This window comes from Petromyzon marinus, chromosome 19 (assembly GCF_048934315.1).
Source record: "Petromyzon marinus isolate PM22_M1 ecotype Great Lakes invasive population chromosome 19, UKy_Petmar_22M1.pri1.0, whole genome shotgun sequence".
NCBI lineage: Eukaryota > Metazoa > Chordata > Hyperoartia > Petromyzontiformes > Petromyzontidae > Petromyzon > Petromyzon marinus.
Window position 1 is genome coordinate 11,975,777 of NC_133685.1, and position 13,878 is coordinate 11,989,654.

Genomic DNA, 13,878 nt, shown 5'->3' on the forward strand with positions numbered 1-13,878 from the left:
GAATTATAACAGTGATCTGCCACGGCCAAGGTGTTGGTCCTACCGTGTTTTAGGTCTGCTTTGTGTTCACGAATGCGGTCCGAGACATGGCGTTTGGTTTCTCCAATGTAACTACTACCACAGAGGCAACTTAGTTTGTAGACACCAGAGTACTGTATGTCCGGAATGACATCTTTTACAGACGGAACCAGATCACGGATTTTATGTAATGTGTTGAATCGGACCTGGATCTTGTGTTCATTTAAGATTTTGGAGATCTTTTAGTGATCCCCGCAATGTAGGATAAAGTTATGGTTTTGAAAGGCTCCTCAAGAGGATCCTTCTTCATGATTGGAGTGATAGCTTTGCGGATTGTGTAGTCGGAGTAACCATTAGCCTTAAGAGCTTGGTGTACGTGCTTGAGTTCAATGGCTATGTGCTTCTGGTCGGATATGCATTGGGCTCTATGGTGCAGAGTCTTGATGAGGGAATTCTTCTGGGATGGATGGTGGTGGGAATCCGGTTTCAGGTAAGCATCCGTATGGGAAGCTTTCCTGTAGACAGAGTGGCTCATTGAACCATCAGGTCTCTTTTTTATGAGGATATCCAAAAAAGGTAGCTTGCCATCTTTTTCGACTTCCATGGTAAATCTGATGTCTGGGTGTATGGAATTGTTGTGGTCGAGGAATTGGTCTAGAGCAGGCCGGCCATGTGGCCAGATGACAAAAGTGCCAACCACGTACCTCTTCCATAAGGTTGGGCGCAGAGTGGCAGTCTGGATGGCGTCAGTCTCAAATTTCTCCATGAAAATGTTGGTTACAACCGGGGATAGGGGGGAGCCCATTGGGGTGCCCTCAGTTTGTTTGTAGAAAGTTCCATTCCAGGTGAAGTATGTGTTGGTTAAGCAGTGTCTCACCAGGGGGGGTACATCAGTATGCAGTCCTTGATGAACCAAGTCTTCAATGATTGCGATGGTGTCAGGTACAGGAACTTTGGTGAATAAGGAAACTACATTAAAACTGACAAGCAGGTTGTCTGGGGACAGGGAAATACACGTGATTGTCGATACCAGGTGAGTAGAATTTTTTACCGCAGCGGTGGTTTTTCCAGTGAAAGGCCGCAGGATTTCAGACAGAAAAGGAGCCAGTTTGTAGGTGGGGGAGTTGATAGTAGAGACGATGGGACGAAGGGGTGTATCTACTTTATGTATTTTTGGTCAGCCATATAATCTTGGTGGCCTGGCAGTAGAAGGTTTCAACGAGAACTGTTTGGTTTGATCAATTAATGCGGTTGAATCAGAAATGATTTTGTTGGTTTGTATGACGAGGCTGTTTGTGGGATCTCTTTTTATTTTTGTATAGCTGCCATCGTTGAGTAATTCTTGAATTTTGTTGTTATATTCTATTTTATCCATGATGACAGTGGCATTGCCCTTGTCGGTTGAGAGGATGACAATATCATCCCTCTTTTTTAATTTATATAATTCAAAACGCTCATATTTGCTGAGGTTACTTGCTGGCATCATTGAAAGGATTTGATAAACCATTTCGGGTCTTAATTGATTGTTCACGCTTACGATGGCTTTCAGACCGCATACATTATTTTCGTCTCCCCCCTCCTCTTTTCCGAACATAGATGGACTCAAATTTTGATTTAAAGCTTTCGTGACTGCAGTGATTCATATTCTTGGTTCTTTCGGTAAAGTCACGTTGAAGGGAAACAATTAAATAATAATATATATAAAACAATTAAATTCTCACGACGTTTCTACTGTAACACAAACAGTCATCATCATGTGTTACAGTCGAAACGTCGTGAGAATTTTATTGTTTTATATATATATATTATTATTTTATTGTTTCCCTTCAACGTGACTTTACCAAAAGAACCAAGAAAGTAGATGGACTCGTCCATCTGAATAACTGCCAAATCGCTCTCTGTGGTGCTTACGTTAAAAAAAACCGCCACTTTTTAAAAATTTTCTTGCTGTGGTTTTCACACCTGATGATGATTGCTTGTGTTGCAGTTGAAACGTCGTGAGAATTTTATTGTTTTATATTTTTACTATTTTATTGTTTCCCTTCTACGTGACTTTACCGAAAGAACCAATAATATATAGTCCCAAACCTCTTCCCTTTGCCAAGCATGGTGAAGTATGGTCATACAACTCCCGTGACCAACATAGCCTGGGAGCCCTTCTTCCTGCAGCAGATTGACAAATTGGCTCTAAGTTGTTATTCAGATATTTAAAATAGATATTAAATGTGATCAAAACCTCATTTAGATTACCCACCTGCAGTAAAGGATTACATTATCTCTTGTCTAATCTTTGGTGTAATTAGCAGCCTGTGATGGATTTCTTTCTAAACGAAACTTTTTTTATTTGACCAGGTAAGGCCCACTAAACTTTATAGCTCTTTTTCAGATGCAACCTGGCCACAAATGATAGCCCAATGAAGTCGCTTATCGCGTGGAAATTAATAGCAGCCAAATACTGTAAATGCATGCTTCTAAATGTGGAGGAATAAAACAGAGAACCAGGGAGAAAAATCCACACAACCATAGGGAGAACATGCAAACTCCAAATATACAGGTGTCAAAGTTGGTGTTGAACCCACGACCTGTATACTAAGCGAGGGAGTTAACATTTCTAAAACAACAGGTCATTGCAAACAATGTATGCGTCCATAATACAGGTTTTTTTTGTTAGATCGCGAAAATATGAATTTTTCGTTAAACCCACCCACCACCACCAGACACAGACAATTAGTAAGGTTTTTCGCGTAAACAGAACATGCAAATTTGTCACTAGTATAGCACAGCGGTATGTTGGAGAGCAAATCCACAACATTTGCAATCTGAGTGATGTTTTGCCAGTAGTTACAACCGGCATCATCAGGCAGCAGCCAGTGTATGCGTGTGCATGGTAATCGAACATGCTTTCTCTTTTCTTTCTCTCTTGCTCTGAGATATGGACAATCTCAAATCATGTCACTGCTCTAATTTTATCCTGATTGTGCCATCTGCTCAAATCGTGCGACAAAGAATCCCCTTGGATCTCTCAGGGCAGTGCAAGGCTTCGTGTTAGATCATGACCCACGGCAGCGGATATCATAGAGCTACTTCTGAGGCCCCCTTCAAGTGGCTTCCGTGCAGTAGGAGGAGACACTTGACGCCTTCCTGTCTCACTGAACCACGTAGCCTTGTGCTCGTTGACCTTCCCTGTCTCAATCCAGGCCTGCTCTGGAACCTTTCGTCCTGCGAGACCCTGAAAATGGCCATGGTAACGGATGCACTGAGTGCCCTCGTTGCCTCCGTGGTGGTGCCCTGCGCCGGTCTGGCGAGGGATGGTGAATCAGCGAGCGCTCCCCTCGCCTCCCCTACGCAGGGCATACAGTCCCAGGTGTTGCGAAATGCTACTGGGTGCCTGAGGTATGCACACACGCACACACGCACACACACGCGCACACACCCAGAGATTCAACAAAGATTAAATAATATATGGCAATGGGTTTGGTCCTCACATAGATTTGGTCCACTCTCTGGATTGTATTGATTGGTCTGTGGTTTAAATCTACCTGTCTAGAGTTTCCAGTCATTTCCTCTCATATGCATGGATTTTATCCGAGTGTTCTGGTTTCCTTCAACAACTCGAAACACGCAAAGGTGGATTTGACCAAATATTCCAATGCTGAATAAGAGTATTAAGACTTAGTGAGGCCTTACGGGTAAATAATTGTATTTGCTTTGGCATGTCATGCATAAGTGACCTGTATTGTGATACCAAAAGGCAGCTTGTTCTGTTCATGCGACAGAGCGAGCAGGTGTATAAGTGTAGCATTTGGCCATAGCATCCCACGAGAACTGTGGCAGCAATGCACGGCTGTGGCGTCTGGCTGTCGTCGTGTGTAATGGCAATGCTTCGCTTGTGTGTCCCACGGCTGTAGGAATATGAGCTCGGCTGGCGAGGAGGCTCGGAGGCAGATGAGGGAGTGCGACGGACTTGTGGAGTCTCTGCTGCACATAATAGAGACCTGCCTGGACACGGAAGATGTGGGAGGAAAGGTACGAGCAGTCACACAGACCTCCCCACAAAGAAACAAGCAGTTTCTTGTTTAACCATATAGACCGGGGGAGGGAGTAACCTCCAGCCCACGTGCAGAATGTGACCCGAAATTTCATATCTTTCTGCCACCAGTCTCATGGCCATTTTCCCTTCTCGCGATGTGTTCTGCCCAAGTTCACATTTTCCCGCATGTGCTTTCCAACATTGCACAGGCTTGTACAGAGGCGGAGGGGATAAGGGGCAGAGCTGCTGTCTCCTGGGGCTACATACGTGGTTACTCGATTCACAGAGGGTCAGCCCTGTCTTTCAAGTCGGGGTGGGTCACGTAGTAAATGGCAAGTAGAATTGACATCCCATCGGGTGTCAATGATATCGGCATGTCAATTGTGATATCAATAATTGAATTATTAATGATGGCGCAGATTCAATTGTTTGTGGGCAAGTGGTAATTGCCTCTTGTAATTGGTTTTATTGCAACGCTGGTTTTTGTGGCCCGCACTTATAGATGCAGCACCAGGTCAATAAGGATCATGTTTGGAATGTGCCAAAGGGTTTAAAACAAGCTGCACCAGCCAGGTCAATGTGTGAGCCTACTCTTAAGTTTGTACATACATTTAGAATGGCTCTTCCTTATCCCATTAACCCCGCAGCTCTTTCATTGAAGAACACCCCGGATTTGTGCTGAAGCAGCAACTACGCTTATTGTGTGTTAAGTCCACTTTCATTAAGCGAAACCCTGGAATACATTCGCAGTTAGAATGCAGATGCACAGTTTGTTGCTTATTTACAAATAAATGCAAAATAACCAATTAAAAAACTATTGTTATACAGAAATCAAACTTAAAAAAATTGAAACGTTTTCTACTTGCGTGCATAGTCTCAGCATAGTCTCAACACTCATAGTCTCAACACTCTAGTCTTGCTGCGTGTTTTGCAAGCACAAACGTCGTCCTTATTGGCAGATGTAGTGTCACACTTGTAATAGAGCAATGTGAGGTGGGCAGAGTTGGAGGAGAAGGTTGGGGGTAAGGGGTGGTGGTCGGGGTTGGTTGGGCAGGGGGTGTACATTGCCCCAGGCCCTCAGGGGGGGGGGGGGGGAGGGCCTCAAAGGGGGTCTCATCTCACATTTTGCCTCAGGCCTCCAAAAACCTTTTCATCGATCCTGAAAGTGGCCCACCCAAATGCGATACCCACATTCAAGGCAGCAAGAAAAAAAGCAAACTTATTTCTAGGTGGATGGGGCGGCTCAGGAGTCAGAGCCAACGAGTCGGCACTTGAGTTTCTGCGTTTGAATCTGGGCAGCCGCCCGTGATGAAAACTCGGGGTTCTCAAGTATGTAGTGTTGTTCATCAAAGCACAAAAAGCCAATCACGTTATATTTGGCTGGAAAGTTCATTTGGCTAAATGCATTCGTGAGAAACAAAAATAGTAATTTACTGATATGCGCAAAACATTTAACTCATAGCAGGGTTTGGGGAAAGGTATGTTGCCTCCTGTGTGTGGATTAAAGGTCCCTGTGACCATCATCGGTTCCCGTTTACCATTCTCTAGCACACTCGGTCAAACCTCTCTGCAAAGATGGTCACTGCATTGCGCACTTTCAGATACGCCTCTGCGGGCTTCTGGAACCCTCTGCCTTTCGATATTAAGAAGCCACTGGAGCTATGCACTTAAATCTAGATTGAAAACGAATTTCTTTGGAACTGATTTTTATGTTTAGTTTGTTCTTTCCCCCACACCTCTGATTTGCACGGGTGGCTACGTACTGTGCGAAATATGTTAAGCCTACATACATACGAATGCATTTTTCATCTCAATAGAAGATGCTCATAACGCAATTTTTTATAATACTTTGAAAAAGAATAATAGCTAAAATGGTCAGTTATTTTTACATGTCTGTACATTTTTAGACTTTAGAGCTTCATCTCCTCATCACATTTATTTATCCAGAAACTATGGTGTTCTTTTAATCAAATAAAAGACCCGAAGTTTTCAGTGTGTGCTCACAATACTGTGCAGTAACATTTCAGTTCACGTTCATCCATTTCCATTCCGCTAATGAGATCTTCAGTATTTTGCTTCGAGCTTCACTTGACTTGACAATCGCAAGAATGAATAATACATTTGGAAATCGTTCTTTTTCACAATTATTCTGCGAGTTTATGGTCATAACATTGCATCTCTCTTGTGTTAACAAAAAAAAAAACACATGCCTTCCCTGTCAGGTTATCATGGAAAATTGGATTTGTTGCTTGGTAATTATGAATGTGATTGCTTTTGAACTATGCCCTTTCCAATGACTGAAATGTATCTTACTGAAGATTAAGTTTTATAATTTATACTTAACTGACCTGCGTGGTAAAGTATGGTCAAATAACCCCCATGATCCGCACAACATGAGGACCTTTTTCATATGTGAAAAAGGTCATGTTTGGGAATTATATATATAGAAAATGACAGTTCCACCACGTGCAAATGCCTCCCCCGGGTATTGACGGATAATTGGTCAGGGCAGACGTGTGACAGGTCAGATGTGAGACGTCGCACCGTGCGCGCGTGTGAGCCCGAGCGCGCGTTGTGTGCTGCAAGGTGGTGGAGAACTGCGTGTGCGTGCTACGGAACCTGTCCTACCGCCTGGCCGCCGAGACACTGCGGGGTCATGACTGGGCCTCGGGCGGTGGAAGCGGCGGTGGAACGAGCGCCCAGGATGGAGGCGCGGCAGGACCTGGCGGAGGCGGCGGTGCCGGCGGCGGTCGGACGGGCCGGGCTCGGCAGAAGGAGAAGCCGAGCTGCTGGGGAAAGAAGCGCAAGAAGAAGCCGCTGGATGAGGCAAGCGTTAAGTTTTTCCCTCCACATTTTAGAATCAATTTCATGCATTTAGAGCATTTGGCTGCTATCAATTTCCACATGATAGCCACTTCGTTGAACTATCATTTGTAGCCAGGTCGCTTATGAAAAAGAGCTATATAGCTCATTGGGCCTTACCTGTTAACAAAAAAAAAGTTGTTGCCATTGTATTGCTAGAGGAAGCGGCGGCACGGTGGTTAGCACACTCCACCATGAAGCCAGAGTCATGGGGAGGTGAGGCACATACATGGCATGTGATGTCATCTCCTTGGTTGATATCCATTCAGTGAAGCCTTTTAATTTCCAATTTTTGGGAAACTCTTTAATCAATTTACACTCAAACGTAATTTGTATTGCTTTCACTTTACGGTAATTATCGTGGTCCCATGTTACAGAGAGACAGACAGATGTAATATTAACCTTCGTTGAAAAATATAAATAATAAATCCCGTGTCATCTCCAAGTTTCATGTGTCTGCACCCTGCTTAATGCGCGTGCATTGCCTTTGTAATTCCTTTGGTATGAAAGTTCCCGTATACTGTAGCTATATCATGATTGTATGTATGGTATGGGGAGGTAGACCTGCCAACATTCTCCTTGGTCAGATTGAAGCAGGGAAAGTGAAGTGAAACGGATTTTTCCAGAATTGTCACATTGCACAATGGGTATTGAACGGCTGAATCGGTCGGTCAGTTTATTTCGGGAAAATGCCCCATTGAGCAAAGGTCTCTTTAAAAAGCGACTGGAATGGTACACACACACTACTCCTTTGTGATGATGAAAAACGGACCTTGACGGTTTTTGAGAACATTCTATTTGCTGGTGTCTTGGGGGAAACTTCACAAGTATCTGGAATAATTAAAATGGCCTTGATGGTTTGTATAGACGCTTCTGTACTGAACTCAGAGGGCACTTTCTTTGGGGGGGGAAATATATATATCTCCACAAAGCAATATTGTACTTGATATATGAATAACGGTGAATATGATTATGATATGAATGTTATTTAACTCCGAAAATAAATTACATTCATCTGTGTCAGCAGCTTTGTGTAGATGAATTAATAGATTTCAATTTAACTTGATAATAAGCTAGACAGGCATTGTCGAGATTTTTTCGCTGGCTGCGGTCCTATCTAATGCATTTGTCTATCTTTTACATTCGGTGGGAATTTATTTTCAGCTTTTTTTTTTCTTAAATTCCTTATTCTTGGTGCATAAACCTATTCATGCATAATTCAGTCACTTGCAGTGATGCATGCTGCTTCATCCGGGCGCTGACATGCATCTGCTTGCATTATGTTGAGATTAAAATTTTATAAATCTGGGACCATGGGGTCATCCCGCTAACATACCGAGCCTCCAGGGGAGTGACCCCTGCATTGCCAAGACACATGCACCCGATATGCATGCTCATGCGCATAATGTGCGTGCGCCCTAAGCTCATGCTTGAGCCTTTATGTGCACGTACATATGACACTCGTACTATTGCTAACTGCAAACGTGTGCAAATGTGCAATCGTGTTTACGTGTACGAGCGAGTTTGCCGGAGATAACACGATCATTTATAGCCACAGCCCTCTTTAAATCCACTGCTGGGTGAAAGCCTCCCCAAAGTATTTTGGCCGTGATGCTTTTTTTTTTTACCGTACTTCACCCCGCTGGTCAGTGTGGGTTGGTGAAGGTGGAGAGGAGGGGGGGGGTGCATGCTAAAGATTAGTTCAGATGTCACTCATCACTGGTGTTAGCCATTGCTGGGAATCGAAGTCAGGTCACCAAGATAATGGCAAAAATACACTAACGACTGCTACCTCTTAACCCCATGAAAATCTATAATGAATACATGAAGACCAGATAAGTTCGTTTCAAATATATAATGAAAAGATGGAAGGTCTGTTCCTCCACTTAAAATAACACGTGTTATCTGTCCATTGGACTGAGTCTTCTCGACCAATGTTTTCCAGCAGCATTCATTTAAACAGAAAACTCTGAGCCAGTTTTGACCATCAATATACCATCAGCAGAGTCCGATCTGTACAATGGCCACTCCACAAAACTAATGGGAGCAATTCTGCACGAAAAAACTGCTCCAGTAAGGTGGTTAAGTGTGTATACGTGCGTGTTTGTAAGTTAATTAATACATGCACGTGTGTGTGTGTGTGTTTATAGAGAATGGTAGTGTAGCGGTTAGCATGCTGCACTACGAACCCAGCGATCCAAGTTCGATTCCTGCTCACAGCCAACACCAGTGACGATAATCTGAACCGGTCCTGGGCCTCCCCTATGTTGACTCGGCTTCAAATGAGTACCTGGTGCGATGTGTAAACATCGCCACTGGGGAGACAAAGGTGGCGTGGTGCTGACCACCAACCCCCTCGTGTGCCGTGCCAGCCTTCATAGGTGCTCGCTAACAGCCCTTGCCCCATCAGTCTGTTAAGGCTATACGGGGGAATCTTTGTCTTTGTCAGTGGGATGGCGTGGGACCTATCCCAGAGTGTCCTGATCCTCCCCGGGGCCCCGAGCGGCTGTTCCACCCAAGCGTGGTCAACCCGTACCTGGGCCTGCTCAAGAAGTGCGCCAACCCAGCCACGCTGGAGGGCGCCGCAGGCGCCCTGCAGAACCTCGCCGCGGGGGGCTGGAAGGTCAGTGTCCCCCCCCCCCCCATCCCGAGAGTCTCGCTCCTCGCTAAGTTGTTCATTTTGTTAACGTATTCAGTGACAGAAACCAAGGAAGTGGACGAGAAAACCATTGAGCACGACGTTGACTACCCACTACCCGTAAAACCTTAAGCGCGACTGACTGTGACGAGACAAAATTAATGAATCTGGATGAAGATGAAGACTAAGATACAATTATCAGAGGCGGCAAGGCCAAAAATTGTAATTGGCTACATATATAACAAGATTTACTGAGTTCATTGATTGGCTGACATGATTATATTGAGGTGGGGGAGATGGATTGCACGCCCCTCAGACGCCAACACTTAACTTAGATTGGAGTAAACATTTGACTCCTTTAGACTATTCGACTAAGAGAACGACTAAAACAAATCCATAGGTTGCAGTCGACTACATTCACACTATGACTAAACTAAAAACATGCTCACCGAATACAACCCTGTTGCACTCCTGCATCCTACCTTGGACTTAATGTATCAATAGTAAGCCACAGCCAGCGCAAGGTGTATTCTGGATGTGGTGTAGTCAAGTGCAGTCATATTGTGTGGGTGGCTGACCCAGACAGACAAGACTGCTGTCCTGTTCCTTATGCATTCGCCGTTTTTTATTAGGTCTCAATAACAACTTCTGTCATCTTATAATCCTCCTCGCACAGTTGCATTTGTTCACATCAGAGAGTAAATTTAAAGTCCTGGGAAAGTGCCCCCCTATAATATTTACAGGGGCACCACCACCCCCCCCCCACATTGTGAATGACAAACCAGCAAAGATATGTTGCTACAAGTGCGATGCCAAAACGTAGACTACAGGCACACGTGGTCTAGCGCACAATATTGGAGCAGACTTCAGGGTTGTGCATTGTGCAGTACAACGTTGACCGCTTTCACGTCCCAGCTGCCCACTCTGTAACAAATGTATCCATTGCCTAAGGCTGTTCTTTACAAGTTTCTTGACACTGTAATAGGAGGCTGACTAGTGGGACTGGCTTCCTTGGATTCAATTGGAAGCAGTGAGGTGATGTTTATCATTTAATTTGCAAAAGTACAAGGTGGCTCAGCTATTCCATTGGTGCGCCAATTTATTTTGTAATCAAGAGGGAATTGAGCTACCTTGTATTTTAATAAAGCGAGGCAAAGCTAATTTATTTGACTGGCTCTCAGTGGTTTTTCGCGAAGTTGTGCGAGTGAAGTGCCCTTACTTCAGTTATTTTACCGTGTAAGTGAGTGCGCGTGGTTCGCTGGGGGAAGAGGGCCGCATTCAAAGAAATTCTCGTTTGTCGGCGGCAGTGCCGGTGGCGACACAAAGGAGACCTGGTGGGGGCGGGTGGGCGTATTTCTCCGGCAAGATGTGGTAGCACCTGATTGCACTGTGAGCAGCGTGAGTAACGCTCCGGCAGACGGATAGGGCTTCCCAGGACCGATCGCGCACACTCCCAAGGCGACCGGATTTATCGCTGACGAGTTTTCGGCGCACGGAGGCAAAAGCAGCGTAAAACAAAAGGAATACATCACGAGGCGGCGTGACAGGGCGAGGTTAAGGTTAGCATCACTTAGAGTGAGAGAGTGAGATAGAGAGAGGGTTGAAGAGACAGGCAGACATGTGCTTGATGTGTGCACGTGGTGCATAGGAATCGTGCGGTGAGCCATTGATTCGTGGATTAATATACTTTCATTGACTGATGTGTTTGAGATGTATTATGTATTGTTAATTGTATGCACATTGTATGCAAATGTTTCTTTCTGGCTCATGAAAGGAACGAAACAGCACAAGAGAGATTACATGATACGTTCAAGACAAAACACATTTTGTATCGAATTGTGATCCCCACATCATGAAAATGCATTAACTCACATGGAAAATTAATATTTTTACCCCTAACAGATAATTCAGCATCAGAAACCAATCGTGAATAATTTGTGATCTTGTTTATGTACATATTTGTGTATATGATTGTTTATTTATCGCTCCTGAATATCGGAAAAATGTGTATATTATGTGTGAACACCTGTACGAATGCTATGTGGATGTTCCATATGCTCATGTTATTCATGTGTCTATGTATGATTTATGTACGTATTGCCAATATGGTCCGCAACACAATTTGGTTATATATAGCTTAAAATGACACTTGGATATCTCTACATTCATCAGCAGTGATTCACGGGCACTGCGCTCTGAACCCGGTGACCTGAGTCCGATCCCTGGCCTTGACCAACATTAGTGAAGAGTGATTGTCTGGATTGGCGCCGGTCCCTCCCTTCGCCAACCAGCACTGGTCAGTCTGGTCAAGTGTAGTCAACAAAAATAGCTCCGATGGATGTGCCGCTGACAACCGTGGTAATGGATTGACAAAGGGTTGTGAATTATTATTCTTGTTGTTGCTGTACGATCTCTATTTTACTGAAAGGAACAAGACCAAACGTATGAGACACACATCTCATATGTTTGTAGATGTGTGTCTCATATTGTGACACTGAATTGTAACAATCCATTGATTTGCAGGGAATGAATATTTCTATTCTTCTATATAATAACACACACGGTCCCAATCTAAAATAAACATGTGCATTTGTATCATTATTTCGTCTTGTATAGCTATGGTATACAGCATCATTATGCTCATACGTCTGAATGTCTATACAGATTCTGGATGTGGTTGTGTTCGTGCACATGTTATTCATATATGTGTTTATGTATTATTCATATACAGTACATATCACTATGGTCTGCTACACAATTTGGTTTTATATATAGCATTAAGTGACGAGGCTGATTTAATCAGAATGTAGATGTATTGAGGTATGATTTATAGAATATATGTATACGTGTAATATATATGTGTACGTATCTGTATTCTTTATATAACTGCAGTGTGTATTGGGGATGAGTCCAATGCTTTTGGTAACTAAATGGTTTTAATGTATTTAAACAATTCTGACTAATTTTACATGCTTTTTTTATTGCCAAAGCTGATAAATGAGGGAAGGCCTCGCACCCGTTACAGGAGGTCCAGGTGCCGCTGGCATACATTCGTGACTTATCCTTGGGAAGGGAGTCCACTCTTTATTGGAGGAGCCTTTCAAAACCATCACTTTACCCTACATTGCGGGGATCACAAAAAAGATCTCCAAAATCTTGAATAAACACAAGATCCAGGTCCGTTTCAACACATGACATAAAATCCGTGATCTGGTTCCATCTGTAAAAGATGTGATTCCGGACATACAGTACCCTGGTGTCTACAAACTAAGTTGCCTCTGTGGTAGTAGTTACATTGGAGAAACCAAACGCCATGTCTCGGACCGCATTCGTGAACACAAAGCAGACCTTAAACACGGTAGGACCAACACCTCGGCCGTGGCAGATCAATTTTATAATTCAGTAGGCTCACATGACATTGACTTCTCCAAGACAGAGGTTCTTTGTAAGCCATCTGGCTGCCATGAGAGATTCGTTCATGAGGCTATCCACATATACAAGCACAGAGACAATTTCAACCGAGAAGATGGATTCTGGCTTAGCAATCATTGGAAGGATTTGATAAACCATTTCATGTCTTAATTGATTGTTCACGCTTATGGTGGCTTTCAGACAGCATACATACATTTTTCGTCTCCCCCCTCCTCTTTTCAGAACATAGATGGACTCGTCCTTCTAAACAAACTGCCAAATCGCTACCCGTGGTGCTAACGATTTTTAAAAATAAATAAATACAAACACTGTTTAGAAATAAATAAATCCAAACCGCCACTTCTTTCAAATGTTTCTTGCCGTTGCTTTTCACACCTGATGACGACCGTTTGTCTTATGGTCGAAACGTCGTGAGAATTTTTATTGTTTTATATATATTATTATTTTATTGTTTCCCTTCAACGTGACTTTACCGAAAGAGCTAAGAATATGAAAAACAAGGGGTTTAAGACAATGCTTCATAATTCAATTTGTTTATACATTCTTAAATATATTGATTTAGCTAAATCAATATGAATTGTATATTTAAAGGTGCCAGTGAAAGATAAATTAGCAAATATGTATCCGCTCCGGTTAGCACAGTTGGCTACGTAATTTTGCGAAAGAAGTTCAACATACATACAAAACCTCAATTGTGTCCTGAGTTAGCTGTGATTAATGAGATAAAAATGACTTTAACATAAAAATCAGGCACTGTCACAGTTCTTTGGTGACATTGCTTCATTGATATTTGGATTAAAACATTGGTGTGACAGTGACGCCAAGAGGGTGCTGCATTTGAAAGTATGATTGTATTTTTAAGTGTATCTTTCTGAGTCATGTTGAACAGCATGGGACA

The 13,878-nt window shown here is 43.4% G+C and overlaps 1 protein-coding gene across 11 annotated transcripts in view; it reads left to right on the forward strand.

Annotated features, from left to right (window-relative positions):
• The window catches only part of LOC116943713 (catenin delta-2-like), a 273,044-nt gene that overhangs the window by 217,067 nt on the left and 42,099 nt on the right, over positions 1 to 13,878 (forward strand). For all 11 annotated transcript variants that reach the window (XM_076067973.1, XM_032956809.2, XM_076067972.1 and 8 more), the window contains 4 exons: positions 3,216 to 3,411; positions 3,927 to 4,044; positions 6,635 to 6,874; positions 9,360 to 9,533. In XM_076067973.1, the coding sequence (XP_075924088.1) occupies positions 3,216 to 3,411; positions 3,927 to 4,044; positions 6,635 to 6,874; positions 9,360 to 9,533 (728 nt within the window). The remainder of the gene's footprint in view (positions 1 to 3,215; positions 3,412 to 3,926; positions 4,045 to 6,634; positions 6,875 to 9,359; positions 9,534 to 13,878) is intronic.